Raw genomic sequence first — 14,419 nt, 5'->3', positions numbered from 1 at the left:
AGTCCCTGATGTTTTTGTGCACTTAAAAATTAAAAAGGGCATGCTATCTAATTCTAAGAAAAAAATACACAGATGAATAATTAAATTCAGATCCCCCTGATAATTATCAGTTCATAGGCTACAGATAGAATTACTGAGAGAATTTGGAATATCCTTTTAAACAGACATGTTCCTACCAAAAAATGCCCACAGTTCTTCCTTTCCTGTCTATTTTCTAGATGATTAACAATTCACAGTCAGAAGATCTCTGTGTGCTGCAATCAACAGGATCTCTGAGAAAAGAGCTCTTTGCTGAAATACCACAAAGATATATTTTTTCCAGTATCATCACGTATCTCATGGGTAGAAATCTTTTCCACAGAGGTCTGCACTCATGCATCAATAGAGATCTGACTTCCCTCTGTTGTCAGAACCTGCTGTCTCTGACAGCTGAACAGATAACCCCTGATTACCAGTACTCAGTACTGTGTGCTTTCGACTTCATGTTATTTTGCTTAACCACATTCCCCATTTTCACACTTTATTCCTATTTAACAAAGCTTACATACATTTATTTCCCTGCCCGAAATTTGCTTTTACTGTATTTGGTGCAAATTGTTATGTGAAATTACGGCCTCAGATTTGAGACAGAGTAAGTGTTGACCACGTATGTTCCAGGTCCAGAACATAGGCCATTACCTAGTAGAGAACATGGAAGAAGCAGTTGAGAAGGTAAAGAATTTCAAGCTAAATCCAGCTATACAAAATGCCAAGATACCACATTTTCAACTACTTCAAGCTCTAGAAATGAAAAATTAATATGCAAATCTATCTATGAAGTGTCATCCAGATCTATAGATGCCTCTTCTGTGTCATCAGAAACCTGCTAAGCATGTATATTACTTACCTAAACAATAGGAGTTTGGGTAAAAAGCTTTTCAGCAAACAAGTACTACTATTTAAAATGAAAACGACTGTTTAAAAAATATTAACCATAAAGACACGCAACTAGTATTTTGACCAGAGAACAAAAGGAAATGTGTCTACTGAAACAAGACCCTGAGCAAAGAAGATCTTTCGTGGTTGAAAGAGAACTGATGATACGCTGTTTATAAAGCTATGAACTAGAGAAAGCAATTTTCATGACAAAATGAAAACCTGCATGCACAATTTTCTTCCTGTTCACCTCTTCTAGCTCTACTGCCTGCTTTCTTCAGCACTCTGCAGTGCAATGGCATAAAATGAAAAACCTGAAATCAGGTCAACTAGATATTCAGTCTTTTTCGGACACACTGGAAAGCATATTAAGTCATAGAAACATGCCGATTGATCCTACTGGGATTATTTAAATTAGGCACCTACTTATCTATGCTTTCCTACTTAGAGTTTCTTAGAGACCCATGAGGCTTAGGAGTTTCTGCAAATCCTTCTAAGGACTTATCTGTTTTTAAAATCAGCCACCTGAATTTTTAGACACCTACTCAGTTTGGTAAATATGTAGCTCACCATCTTATTCTATATACCTATATATCTTATAAACAGGCTAACTAATACTTTTTACCACCAAACGAGAATGTAAAGCTTCATTAATGCAAAATGACAAAACCCTGTGATATCCCTACTTGAAACACACTGTTTCCAGTAAATTATTACTAATAATGCTTCTAGTATTTTTAATTTTAAAAATGTAATATATTACCTCATATCCAGATTAATATTTCAATATTCTTTGAAGGTAATAAATTTCAAAATAAAAAAATAGGAGTGTTTTAAAAACTTACTAACAAAAGGAGTAAAAATAGATACAAAAAAAATAACCATATTACTCCTTCTGATCTTGACTTATTCAAAAAATTTAAACACTTGATGTAGTTTGAAAATGTACTGACAGCTTCTTGTAAGCATGCTTAATATAAAAAAAATTCTCTTTCTGGCATATACATGCATATACTTAAGTTCATAAATCCTGGTTTATATTCAGAGCTCTTGCCTGTATAGTCCAAATCTCTGCACTTCATCAGGCTCCCTGTTTCAAACTTCTCCATCACATTTATCAGGCCCGAGCTACAGTCACTCAACGCTGCATGTATGTGAGATCCTTGGTGTATCTCATTGCTGGCATTCAGAGTTTTGCAATATGGAGAAAATGCCTTGAGAGACAGAAAAAGTAATATTGTTCAGACAAAACTAACTTTACATTTTCAAGTTCCCGCTTCAAATTTGAAAACTGACATTCAAAGAAAAACTTAAAATGTGAACAAAAACATTTAACTGTCCTACAGACTCATCAAAAAACAGGTGACTATATTGGTCAAAGTCAGCTAATAAAGATCACTGATTTTCAGCTGACGATCAAATTTCTGAGTAATGGCAATAGTAAAATAAAATGATGGCAAAGCTATAAAGCCTTATAGTAAGACACAAATGGCTTGCAAAAGTGTGGAATTTTTTTTTTTTAAGAATCTGCTTCTTCCTTATTAACATGTATTATCACTGTATTTTTAATGTGATATGACTTCCTAAGCCATGCTGGCTGATTGCAGTACTAATTAAACAAGTTCAATTTATCCAATTATATCTAAATTGAAATATTTATAAAGTTGTATGTGAGCTAAAATAGCATCTAAAGGGCATGCTGATTAGTCTTCAATTACAGGAAAAATAATGAAAGTAATAAAAGTAATGTGCACAGATCTAACTAGTCTATGTGTGGTTATCCCATCCAAGTTTCAAAGACATTTTAACTATACTTTGTCAGCTGGAGGGGGCAGGGGGAGGGGAGGAAGGAAAGCAAAAATGGAAAAAGAAATTCTGTGTAGTTACATTTAGGTAAAACATCTAGGCACTCTCAGCATATAACCTGTACAGCTTTCTACTGGTTTTTTCCCCACCTAAAAATGTATGCTAAAATTCACTTGAACCCAGAGTAATAGATTTCATTTATTAAATGGTCCAAAATACAAGGCTCCATGTGCTGTCAGTGACAAAAATATTTATGAAATTCCATGTTCATAATGGTTCTCATCCTGTCAGGGAAGAAACATTGTGTTGTACAAGTGGGAGTTAGTATTGCAAAGCATGGCTGTTTTTCCCTAGGTTACATAGCTCTTCTTGAGCTTTAAAGAGATACATCTTGTGTAGAGGTACACAGAACTGTGCCTAAATCTTTCCCCTTTGTGCTATTAGTAATTCCTTTCTAAAAGACACAACCACTTTTCTTGTTCTGTGCAAAACACATATGGATTAACATCAGGACCGCACAAAGCCAAGTCTTCATATGTCATGTTCTGAAGGAAGAGCTAGAGTGACAAATCTTGCTAGACTAACTTCTATTTTTCTCTTCCACTAAGTCCATGATGACCTAAGATGCCTTTTTTTTTTTTTTTTTGTTAACATGTTCTATGATGCAGGGGACCTACCTCTGATACTCAGTCATATTTTTCAGATCCCTGTCTCTCAGTTCTCATCAATGTCCAGATCTGTTCTTTGGGGACTTTAGGTACAGATCTCATCCAACAGTAGACCTGTTTGTTAAAAAATACTTAATCTCACTTTGATCTTGACGATAATGTAGAAAAACAAGCAAGCAGAGCAAGCAGCAACATCTTAACTTCTTGAAAAATTCAGCAGAAAGGAGACAGCTTAAAATCATTAGACATGCTAAAAATAAACAGACAGGACAGTTCTTCACTTTACTAGAAATGACTGAAGTTGGGATAGATCAGAATTACACCCCTGAAGACAAGTGATGAAGGAGGAAAGAAGGCAGGTTTCCTGAATGAATTTTAGAGTTATCTAAAATATTTTGAACATATCTGAATATCAACTATTACTTTCTTCAGTTTCTTCTTTGTTTCACTGTGGGTTTTTTTGTCATTTTGTGGTTTGGGTTTTGTGGTTGTTGTTAATTTTTTGTTTCCTTCCCCACCTCCACCCCCACCCAAGAATGAGGGTGGCAGCTGTACATTAATGCTTCAAAGAGTCCTAAGTGAACAGGAACTTAACAGCAACACCCAGAATTGCCCAGAAACTTCTAGATTAGTAGTCCCATATGTGGTTTTTAGAAACTTTAAAGTGACATGGTTTGGAGTGAGAAATGAATATGGTTACCAGGCACCTCATCAGACAACCTGAATCCCAGACAGTTTTCTGTGGATAAAGAACTGTATTCTTTTAGTATTTTCTTATGTTTGTTTAGTATCACAATGTTGAATGCTAAATATGCCTTATTAAAGGCATATAACAGAAGACTCCACAAACATCATCCCCCTTTCAATAGTAATTTAAAATATACATAAATTACAGACGTCCATAAGAAAATCCAAAAATTATAGATGTATTCTAAGCAGAGAAATATAAGTATATAAAAACACAGTAAATTCTCATTAAAGCATTAGGAATACTGAAAACTTGAAAAATCAAACAATCAGGTACATCGGAATTTGTTTTCAGTGAAATATCTACGTAGTAATGGTTCTGGTTTAAAATATTTCATTGTGAGCTTTTCAAAATTACAAATTTAGAAAGAGATGATTCTTTAATGTTACAGATATCTTACCTCATTGATATCTACCAAATTACTAGGACCGAAGCTTTTCTTTTTCTCTGCACCAACATGACTAGTTTACAGCTCTGTTGGTCTAAATTATAGTGTCTGAAACATGGAACTTTACCATATTTCAGTTTATTGCTAAGTATAAATGTGACTGGCATCAACAGTGTCTAAGAGAATCTTTTTAGAAGCTAAACACTTTGTTCTGTTTGATTACATTTTTCCACTTTGAACAGGATGATTTTGGCTGGGTATTGCTTGGGGTAGAGACGCGAATCTAAGTTTTGAGAGGCCTCTTTTGACAAAATCCACTTTTAACAGAAAAAAAATTGATGCTAGCAGAGCACCAGGAAGAAGCTGCTTCTTCCAGCTGCAAAACTAAAGACCTGCATGCTGTCAAATAGTTTATTTCAGAGATTACATTATTTTATTACTAAAGATGGCAGGCAATGATTTAACCTTATTATTTTTGGCTACATTTCAACTGACAGTTAAATCTACAGTGGATTGCTTAGTAACAAGGCAGATAAAAATGGAAAGGCATAGTGGATTAGCCCAATTTAAGAAGCAAGACTGACATACATTGAATCAGGCTTGTGAAAACTACTTTCATTTACTATTACAAAATAGACATCTGTTTTGTAATGGCAATTCTATTTCTAGCAATCTCTTCTGAAGTAGAAAAGATCTGTCAATAGCTCAGGCATTTGACCTGAAAATTCAAAATACATTATTAATTACATTTAAATAAATTTAACTTTGATAAAACCACAATCTTTTAAAATACCATCAAAGATGAAAACATCAATACATATATTTTATGCTTTCTCCAAACTAGCTGTCTTATACCAAACACACTAAGAGATATAGATTATTAAGCAAAAGTCTTAAAAATAAGTGAAATTAATAAAGGTGGCAATGATTTTAAAAAGAAAAATGTTAAATACTGGATGTCATAAGAATAAAAATCTAGCAAATTAGGTTCATGCCAAACAATAAACAAAATTTGGATGGAGTAGACAACCAGTATTAATCTCAGCCCTTCACACAGTTTGATTTTATCCACTGACTCTCTTTCAACACTTCTAATGAGAAATGAATCATAATTTGGGAGACTGAAGAAAATATCTGAATATTAAGAAATTGAAATCCACATACCTGTCTATCTGTATAGCCTTTCAAGGATTTTTATCCTCTTTTCAGATTACTATACATTTTCCATCTCAGTCTGAAAAGCTAGTTTAGACCCATTACTTTTGCAAAACATGATTTTTATTGCTATTTACACACGTAGGGATATCATAATTAACATGAAGTTTAGATAGGAGAAAATGTATTTCATAAAAAAATTCACAATCAATATGAAACCATCTTGAGTAAATTGTTGCTAACACTAAACTGCCCAAGTGATTCTGGAATAAAATCATGGGGCCATGGGGTGTATTGCAAAGATTAATTTATTTCTGTAGTGTTTTCCTTTCAAAATACTCAAAGCATTGTTCATTGATCTCATTTAAGTTTAGATTTTGTTATAGCAGAACTAATTGTCAACCACATTCAACCTAAGAGAGAAAACTTCAGCCTATTATAACAAATACCAGAGCTGTAATCAAAATATGCAAAAACCACACAAAAGACAATTCCATCTGCATGACTGTACTTTTGTTCCTCATGGCCATTTTTCAGAAGGTCCAGTTATAATATAGTACAATAATGGAGAATTGTTCCGACAGAAGCATCCAAGTCTGAGCATCACCATCTCATCCACAGTTACAACAGCCTTACAATGTGTGCTGCACAGCACTGAGTTGAATCCCTGGGTAAAAGAATGGCAGCAGGTGGGTTGTTTCCATAAAACATCCCATCTGAAGTGCACTCCATGTCCTTTTTACTTCCCTTTTAATCCCAGGAAAGATGAAGCTAGAAACAGGCTGCAAAAGCTGTATGAGCATTTTTCATGGAAAATGTCAAGTACATAGGGGTACTAAAGCCCTAATGATACTTGAGAATTCCTAAGTGTAAAAATGCATACTGCACTTTCAAGTGCCAAAGTTAGGAGCAATGCAGAAGGTAAAAACAGACCACGTGCAAAACACAGACAATATTATTTAAAGGCTATTAAGTTAAAATTGTAACACCACCCTGGCAGGATCTCTTTATACTGAATTTCTTCTCACACAATGATTAATGTTCACTTTGATTAGTCAACATTTCAGCATGTAATATTTTTATTTCAACATTCTTGTAATGCTAATAACGAAGATCTTACATCTGCTACTTTTCTTTTACACTGACTGCATGTGACTAATTGTGGGCTGAGAAACCAGTAAACATAACCCAGTCTGCTAAAGTTAGTGGAAAAGAAAACATCCTTACCCAACTCTGGAAAAACTCAGCTTAGAAGATAACCTTTCTTTCTAATAGTCCACCATTATATAATCTTTTTGTTTGTTTTCCAAAGCAAAACACATGTATGAAATATCTCTAGTTACATAACTTATATACAAGCATTTGCATGGACTTATCCTGAAAAGCGAGAGTATACTCCCAAAACAGCATCCATCTGATCCCTGTCATCTGCCTGGCTACTACTATTTAATGACTTATTTTCAGAAAATGTATTATACGATTTTCCAGAGTCATTGATGAATGCATTCTAAATACATGAAAATTGGTGTATAAACTCCTACAGGAGCTTGATGACACAATGAAACTAAACTTTGCCTGGAGTAAAGGAACACAAACATTTGTCTTTATGTCAATTTTTAAAACCACTGCTCTTGAAATAACCTTACAAGGGGACCTCTATTTTGATGAAACTGCACTACAGAATCCTCACATCACTGAAAAGAAATAAAAATAAATATTTATAGGCTAATACAGATCTTCTCTGATAATCACTTTTTTTTTTTTAGCATTTTGCTGCCACAAACTTAAATTTGAAATCTACTATTATGAGGTAGTGGAAGACAAAAGGAAAACCCTGCAAAACCTCTCTGATGCTTCATTATTTCTGCATTATATGCATGAAGGGACATAGAGATTGGATAATGTACCACTAAACTGACTGCACCACTGACAACGCACTAGGATAAAAGCACAGTATGTCTATTTAATCCACTTATATCTCATCATTCCATTTGATAAGCACAGCCTCACCTTTATCACATGAACTGAATTAAAAATATGCATATCTCATCAATGTTTATAGACTTCTGTATTCCTACTCCAGACCAGACCATGAGAGGTCAGAAGGATCACTTCTACCTATAGGGCTATTTATAATACAATATTCCTATGTGATAAAATAGGACATAAGCAATGAGGTTAAAACTGGAGGTGATGTTTTCATCACATTAGGAAGAACACAGGGAGAGATTGTAATGGGTCATGTATACAGTATTTAAAAAATAAAAAGTTGCTCATCCAGTATCATCTATATCAACTTCTCTACCTCATCTATTTAAATAGCAAAACTGTAGAGACTACCATCTGTTTCATATCTATGTGCAGGCTAGGCTTAGACTTAAAGACTGACTGAACTTTCACATAGCAAGGCAAAATAAATACTAAATGACAGTATCATCTAACATCTAGTAAAATGTCAGCACACTTCTAGCTCATAAAAAAAAAAAACCAAAACCATAGCCAGGAGATTACTGTGAATGAAAATAAGAATACTTTGGAGATTCCTAAATTAAAGTCATATTGTCACTGAAAGGAATTATTTTTTTGCTAAGCCAAGGAGTCCAAAATTCATATATAAGGCCTCAGATATCCTGGCTAAGCATTAGAAATTTTTGTTTTTATTTAAAGGAAAATTAGGATTCTAGACCAAATCTCTTTAATTAAATATTCCAGATAGTAAGAAAAATATTTCTAACATAAGATTTAGGATGAAAGCAGAAGAATTTTCAGGTTTTAGGAAACACTAATTATATCTGATGCTTTTATTTTATCAAGAAGAAACTATCCATGGAGAGAATACTTAGTGTTCAGTCCAATAGCCAGTCACTCCTGGAAAATAATTCTGTTTTGTAAACTTCAGAGGTAGCTTGTGATTACAGTAAAAATCAAACAAAAACTTCTATACAGCAAATGGTAACTCTAAAAATCTTTAAATAATAGGAAATATCATAAATGTATTTTGTTTAAAAAGCTATATGGAATTTTTTTCTTTATAAGTAAGAAACACAGAGCTTTCCCACCTCCTCCAATTTAATCTATTACTACAGTTCTCTTGAAGCACTGGATATTATCTAGTAATGAAACAATTTGTTAGTGTAAGGCTACAGTGTCAGTAAGACAGAATACAGTAGCTCCTCTCACGTTACTGAATTGTATGCTGTTTCTGAGAAAAAAGGCCCACATTTTTTTCTGTTAGAGAATTGTTAATGCTGACAGAACATTCTGCTACTGAAAGCTTTAAGAAAGGATGTTAAACAAATTAATTTGTTTTCAGCATTACGAAGTCCCGCCACCTCACAAGTTCCTATGCTCTACTAATGCAGTCACACGATTTCTGGACTTCAGAATGAGCAGGACAAAATTTTTCATCCAAAAAAGACTGGGTAAACTATCAGTAATATTTTAAAATTATTATTCTGTTTTCAAATGAGAGAAAAGAAAGGAGGGTTTAGGACTACAGAAGGAAGATTTGATTATGATCTGAAAACTCAAAAAATGCTGTTGTAAGGAAAGATATACAAAAACTATTTAAATTATTACATTTTCTTTCTGTGTATGTTACATCTAGGTTGTCTAGGTACCTGGAACGTGAAGCATGACCTTAATGGTCAACTAGAAAATCTGACTTAAAATACCTATCCTATCCCCAACTGGGATACTCAAAATCCTGCCATGGTGTCTGTTGCAGATAGACTTTTCTTGGAGCTCTGTTACATTGTGGAGGACTCTTACACTATGCTACTCCAGGGATTAGTGGTTTACACTGCTTAAGATTTGCTACTATTTTGCTTTTTTTATCATACAATACGCTAGAATTGTTGTAAATTGCAGTCTGCAATATATATTTTAGCCAAAACAAATAAATATTGATTTCTGTTATAATACACTATTTTGTTTTCCAAGAGCTGGAATGGACGGGAACAATGAAAGATTAATTTAGTTCTTTCTTTAATTCTTACCTGAGATGAGTATGTGTGACCATCTGATCCACAAACAGGATTGGTATAAACTACTGGACACTGCTTGCAGTTTGATGAAATGGGACCACCCCTCCACTGTTTATGGCCTAAACCAGCCTCTTTCATACTGTAAGTAAACAAAAAGTATGTAATTCTGATAAGCAGTAGTAAAAATAGAACATATTTCAGGGTATTTCAATGAGCCTTTACAAACAATAAGCCATAAGTAATTTACATCATAAAGTTTTCTTCTAAGTGAAGAGCTGCCAATGTCTTTGGTATACACTTGCTCACCTTTGTACGCTATTCATTGCAGTGATTTCACTTTCTAAGACATGTTAGTAGGAAAAGGTGACTAAGATGATGCTTTGGTGAATGTTACACTTACTGATGAGTGAACGATGTCTGACTTATGTGGTACTTACTCTCTTTTTTGTTATTAAATAGTATCAATAGAAGTGTTGTATCAATATTGGTGTTTAAGGAGGCAACATTTAAGTTTCAGAAAATTATATAATAAATACTTCTACAGAAAAAGGTAGGTGGTCCTTCAGAATACTGTCTGTCCCACTTTGAACACTGCCTTTCACAGATTACGATTTGTAAAATTCAGTCAACACTCAAAGTTCAAAGAGGAAAAAATGGTAATCCACTAGGGCACATAATCAATCTCTATAAGCACATATGTGTATGTTGATATAAACAGATATTTAGAGCTAGATGGATCATTTTAACTTCACTATATTGGGTCAGACTAAAAGTCTAATATAACTTACTGATGCTTCTTCAGAATACCAGTAGCTTTCAGTTTGTGGCACATGGCCATCTTCAGACAGACATGCTTCTTCTCTGTAGCTTTGAATTATTTTTTATTCATTAGTTTTCCCAATTGTTTTTTCCCAGTATGAAAGTATTTAGCAGCCACTGTATCCTGAAACAGCCATTTTATGAGAGTTGCCCAGAATTTGCTAAGAATTTGCTTTACATATTAACTTCTTGCATATAAATAAAAAAAATTTAAACAATAACGCATTATTTTTATTCTGTGTTTTCTGCTTAGGATCTTAGTGAGTAATCTAAAATTGATTACACTTAGAATACAGCAATGACTTATCAGGACACAAATAGATGTTCAAACCCATAAAAAACTCAAATCAAATATTCTTTAATGGAGCAGAACTCTTTCAGGTTGGTTCACCAACAGATAATCTAGAAATATTTTGCTAGTAATGAATCACTGAGAAGAACTTGTCTGGAATAATAAAAAGAAATGCGAGAAAATAAACTCCTTATCTTCTGATTCTATATTGGGCAGTATAAAAGGCTAAAGCACACACCTAACAGTAAAGCAGTGATGACAGACAACAAAAGCCCATTTTCAAGCTATGCTAATGTTCTTATGCTGTGCATAATTTCAGCTGTAAATGTGATCTTTTAGAAGAAAAAAAAAATCACATAAATTATAAAAGTTTACATTCAGATTATGCTGTGTGGTGAAATTTTGAACTACACAGATGTTTTACAGTGTCAACAGGAACCTGAAATGCTGTACACAGAAGCTGTCTGTTACTGGTGAAAAAGCCAGTAATAGCCTCAGTTATGTGTAGCATAATGAGTGGTAAAGTATCAATACAGGAAGTTTTTATGTCCAACAGGAAGTATTAAAAAAGGAAACAATTCAAAAATACCACCCTAATTAAGAATAAAGAACAATCCTTTCTTTTTTTAATGACTAAAAAAAAAAATCACCTTAATTCTATTATAGTAAGAAAAAGTAAAGTTGAACTGTATCTTTGCTTATGTGTAATATATAGTAATAATCTGACTATTGCTGTTCGTCTCACTTGACTGAGAGTTTTCCAATCATTCACATGAGATCCAGGATCATTAGATTATATAGATGGCTGCATCTATCTCTTACTTCTTGTTACTTTTATAGCTAACAATTATCCAGAAATGCCTTAGTAGCCTGAGGCTACTGACAAGACCAGTGTCCCAACTATCAACCTGATGCAATTTCTATTTATCAGAGATAGAGTAACTTCAAAATGCTGCACAAATCAATTTCAAGACAACTTCTAGACACCAGAGAGAAGCTCATTGACAACAGTAAAAAACAGAAACTGGAAGCAGAATTTGAGACACACAGTGGTTGGGTGTAGATGCCTAAAACATATTGAAGAAAGGACTAGTGGTACTTTAGTATATGTGCACTCTTGTGCATGTCCTCAATGTATAAAGACAAGAAAAGGCAGAGAAAGGTAAAAGAAGGTAAAAAACCAAAAAACCCTTTAGGATGGAGATAAGTAAAATCACCTGAAGAAAAAGAGAATGATGTGTCTCAAAGGATTGCAAGGAGAATGGAAATTAGAATAAGCTCAGAACAGAGAAATCACAGGTCTGTGACAAGTAAAGAGGTATGAAAAAATCAGAAAATATTTGATGTAGTCAGATAGATTGCCTTCCCTAAACTAACCTCTGCTTTGTTAGGCTTTTAAATGCAGAGTGTCTCAGGGTACTCATTTGAGATGAATAACATTACGTTTCTTGTTTTACACAGAAGTCCCCTGAGACCTTCAGCAGTCCCCTGAGACCTTCTCTGTTATCAAAAACTGGGTTTCTATATAACCAACAAAATTTTTCTAAAAAAAATATATTTTTCTTTTTTCAAACTTGAAATGGAATGTACAATGATAAAGAAATTATAAAAAATGATACTCTGAAGTTATCAATCCAGAAATACCTCATTGTGGAAACGGACTGTATGGATATTTATTCAGAAGCTTTAGTAGAATGATACTGAAACTAGATTCTGTATTATCAAAGATGCTGAATAGCTATTTTTGATTGTCAGTCACTGAGATGATTAGTAAATACGAAAAGTCAATTAAAAGTATTTCTAATGATAGTTATGGTAGATATGTGCATTTCATAAAATACACAAAAAATGCATTTTACTTATGCACTCAAACATTGCCTTTCACCATTATTTAACTGCATCAGATTTGTTTCTGTTGACTATTTCGATGTAACCAGGTGTTGTGGTTATTTTTTTTTATAACTGGGCAATAAGCTAGCAAACAAATTGTTGACATGGAAATAACTGAGAAACTATTGTGATGACATAAATCATCTTGAATTAAGATCATTGATGTATGTCACAATATCATGAAGTAAGTACAATATATAACCCCAGTATGAATAATTGGTTATCATTTATGTGAGACATGCAGATAAAGCAATATATTTTTATTTTTTAAAATGTTAGACAAGAAAAAAAATAGCAAAGAAGTTGGATACTTCACTTTAATAAATCACTTGTTTCTTCCTTGTATTTATTATAATTCAATATGCAAGAAAAAAATCCATATCACTGCAACTTGCAGCTAACAAAATTTTACCATTTAATTTTGTGATTCTACTGCAAATACTAAACGCTCAAATATTAAACGCTCTTGTTAGTATGTTGTCACAATAAATATATGATGCCACACGAAAGTCAACCTCTTCCACTGAAATTTTCTAAATTTCCTGAAGAGGGCTTTGGTATCTGTAAAATAACTATTACTGAATATGCAAGCCCCACCTTATGTGACATTGTTGACACCTAAAGGGTAAAATGAAATATATGGGCTTCATTTATCAGCAACGCTTGTGATTGCATTAATTTGCATATACCAAACTGTGCATGTCTGCCTAGAAACATAATTAGCCAATCTGCCCAATTACCCTAGCCTATGTACCTGTTTGCATACATAAACTTACCTTCCTGTATACACAGTGATTGTGCCTGCAAATACTTCGAGAATGCTTAATATAACCCATTTATAATTTAGCTTCAAGCAACTCTTTGGCAACATGACATTTAATGACATCTATAAAATGCATGAGTGCCCAATTCACTTGAAAAATGGTATTTTATAGATAGATTTGATAATCTTCAAACATTTCTTCAAATATGGACTAGCAGACAAAAATCTGAGTTACTAAAAACTAATCTTTGAAAGAACTCTTCAAACTCTTGGTTGATAGCTACATTTGCATCTTTAGAAGATTTTAGAGTTATTCCAATTTAGAGAGACTGCCTGATTATGCTTTGCCATGGCCTTTGGAGGACACAGTCAGGCTGTGTCAGATTAACATAATCAGAAAAAAATACTTGTATTATAAAATCCAACTTGCTTTCTTTAGAGTTGCCTGGATTTCCTTCAAAGTTGCCTTTTCAAGTAGAAGTATCCTGGAAGAAAACTACAGTTGTCAATGCACTATTGAGATGTTTCTTTCAAATGTCAAAAGATATGCCTACTACGATACTATGAAATGATTTGATGTAGTTCCACGCATTTCCTATATATTTAACTAGAAATTATCACAAACACACAGCTGAAGCAGATTTTGCTTAGCAAATACTGGAGATATGGAGATATGTATATCACACACCTCATTTTCTGTCACAGAAACCACACACACAGAATTTTCTGAAGACAGAGATGCAAGTTGACTCAATATATGGAATCTATCACAAAATCTGTTTAAATTAGTAAAACCATAACATTACTTCAAGAGAAACATGTGAGGCACATGAGCCTAAACAGTATCTAGATAATGAGACAATTAAATAAATATTTAACATTTTTACCCTGACTTTGAGCAGAACTAACAAATCTGTTTGTATGAACTGGTATAAAGTGTTATCAAAGATAACAAACAAGAGTGCATCTTCCCATAGCATATTAGTATT

The 14,419-nt window shown here is 33.4% G+C and overlaps 1 protein-coding gene across 2 annotated transcripts in view; it reads right to left on the bottom strand.

Moving 5' to 3' along the window:
- SPOCK3 (SPARC (osteonectin), cwcv and kazal like domains proteoglycan 3) overlaps window positions 1-14,419 on the bottom strand; it is a 165,817-nt gene that overhangs the window by 53,240 nt on the left and 98,158 nt on the right. For both annotated transcript variants that reach the window (XM_050338303.1, XM_050338304.1), the window contains one exon: window positions 9,679-9,805. In XM_050338303.1, coding sequence (XP_050194260.1) covers window positions 9,679-9,805 — 127 coding nt within the window. The remainder of the gene's footprint in view (window positions 1-9,678; window positions 9,806-14,419) is intronic.

This window comes from Myiozetetes cayanensis, unplaced genomic scaffold, assembly GCF_022539395.1.
Source record: "Myiozetetes cayanensis isolate MyiCay16 unplaced genomic scaffold, myiCay2020 scf7, whole genome shotgun sequence".
NCBI lineage: Eukaryota > Metazoa > Chordata > Aves > Passeriformes > Tyrannidae > Myiozetetes > Myiozetetes cayanensis.
This window is presented reverse-complemented; position numbering and strand designations above follow the sequence as displayed.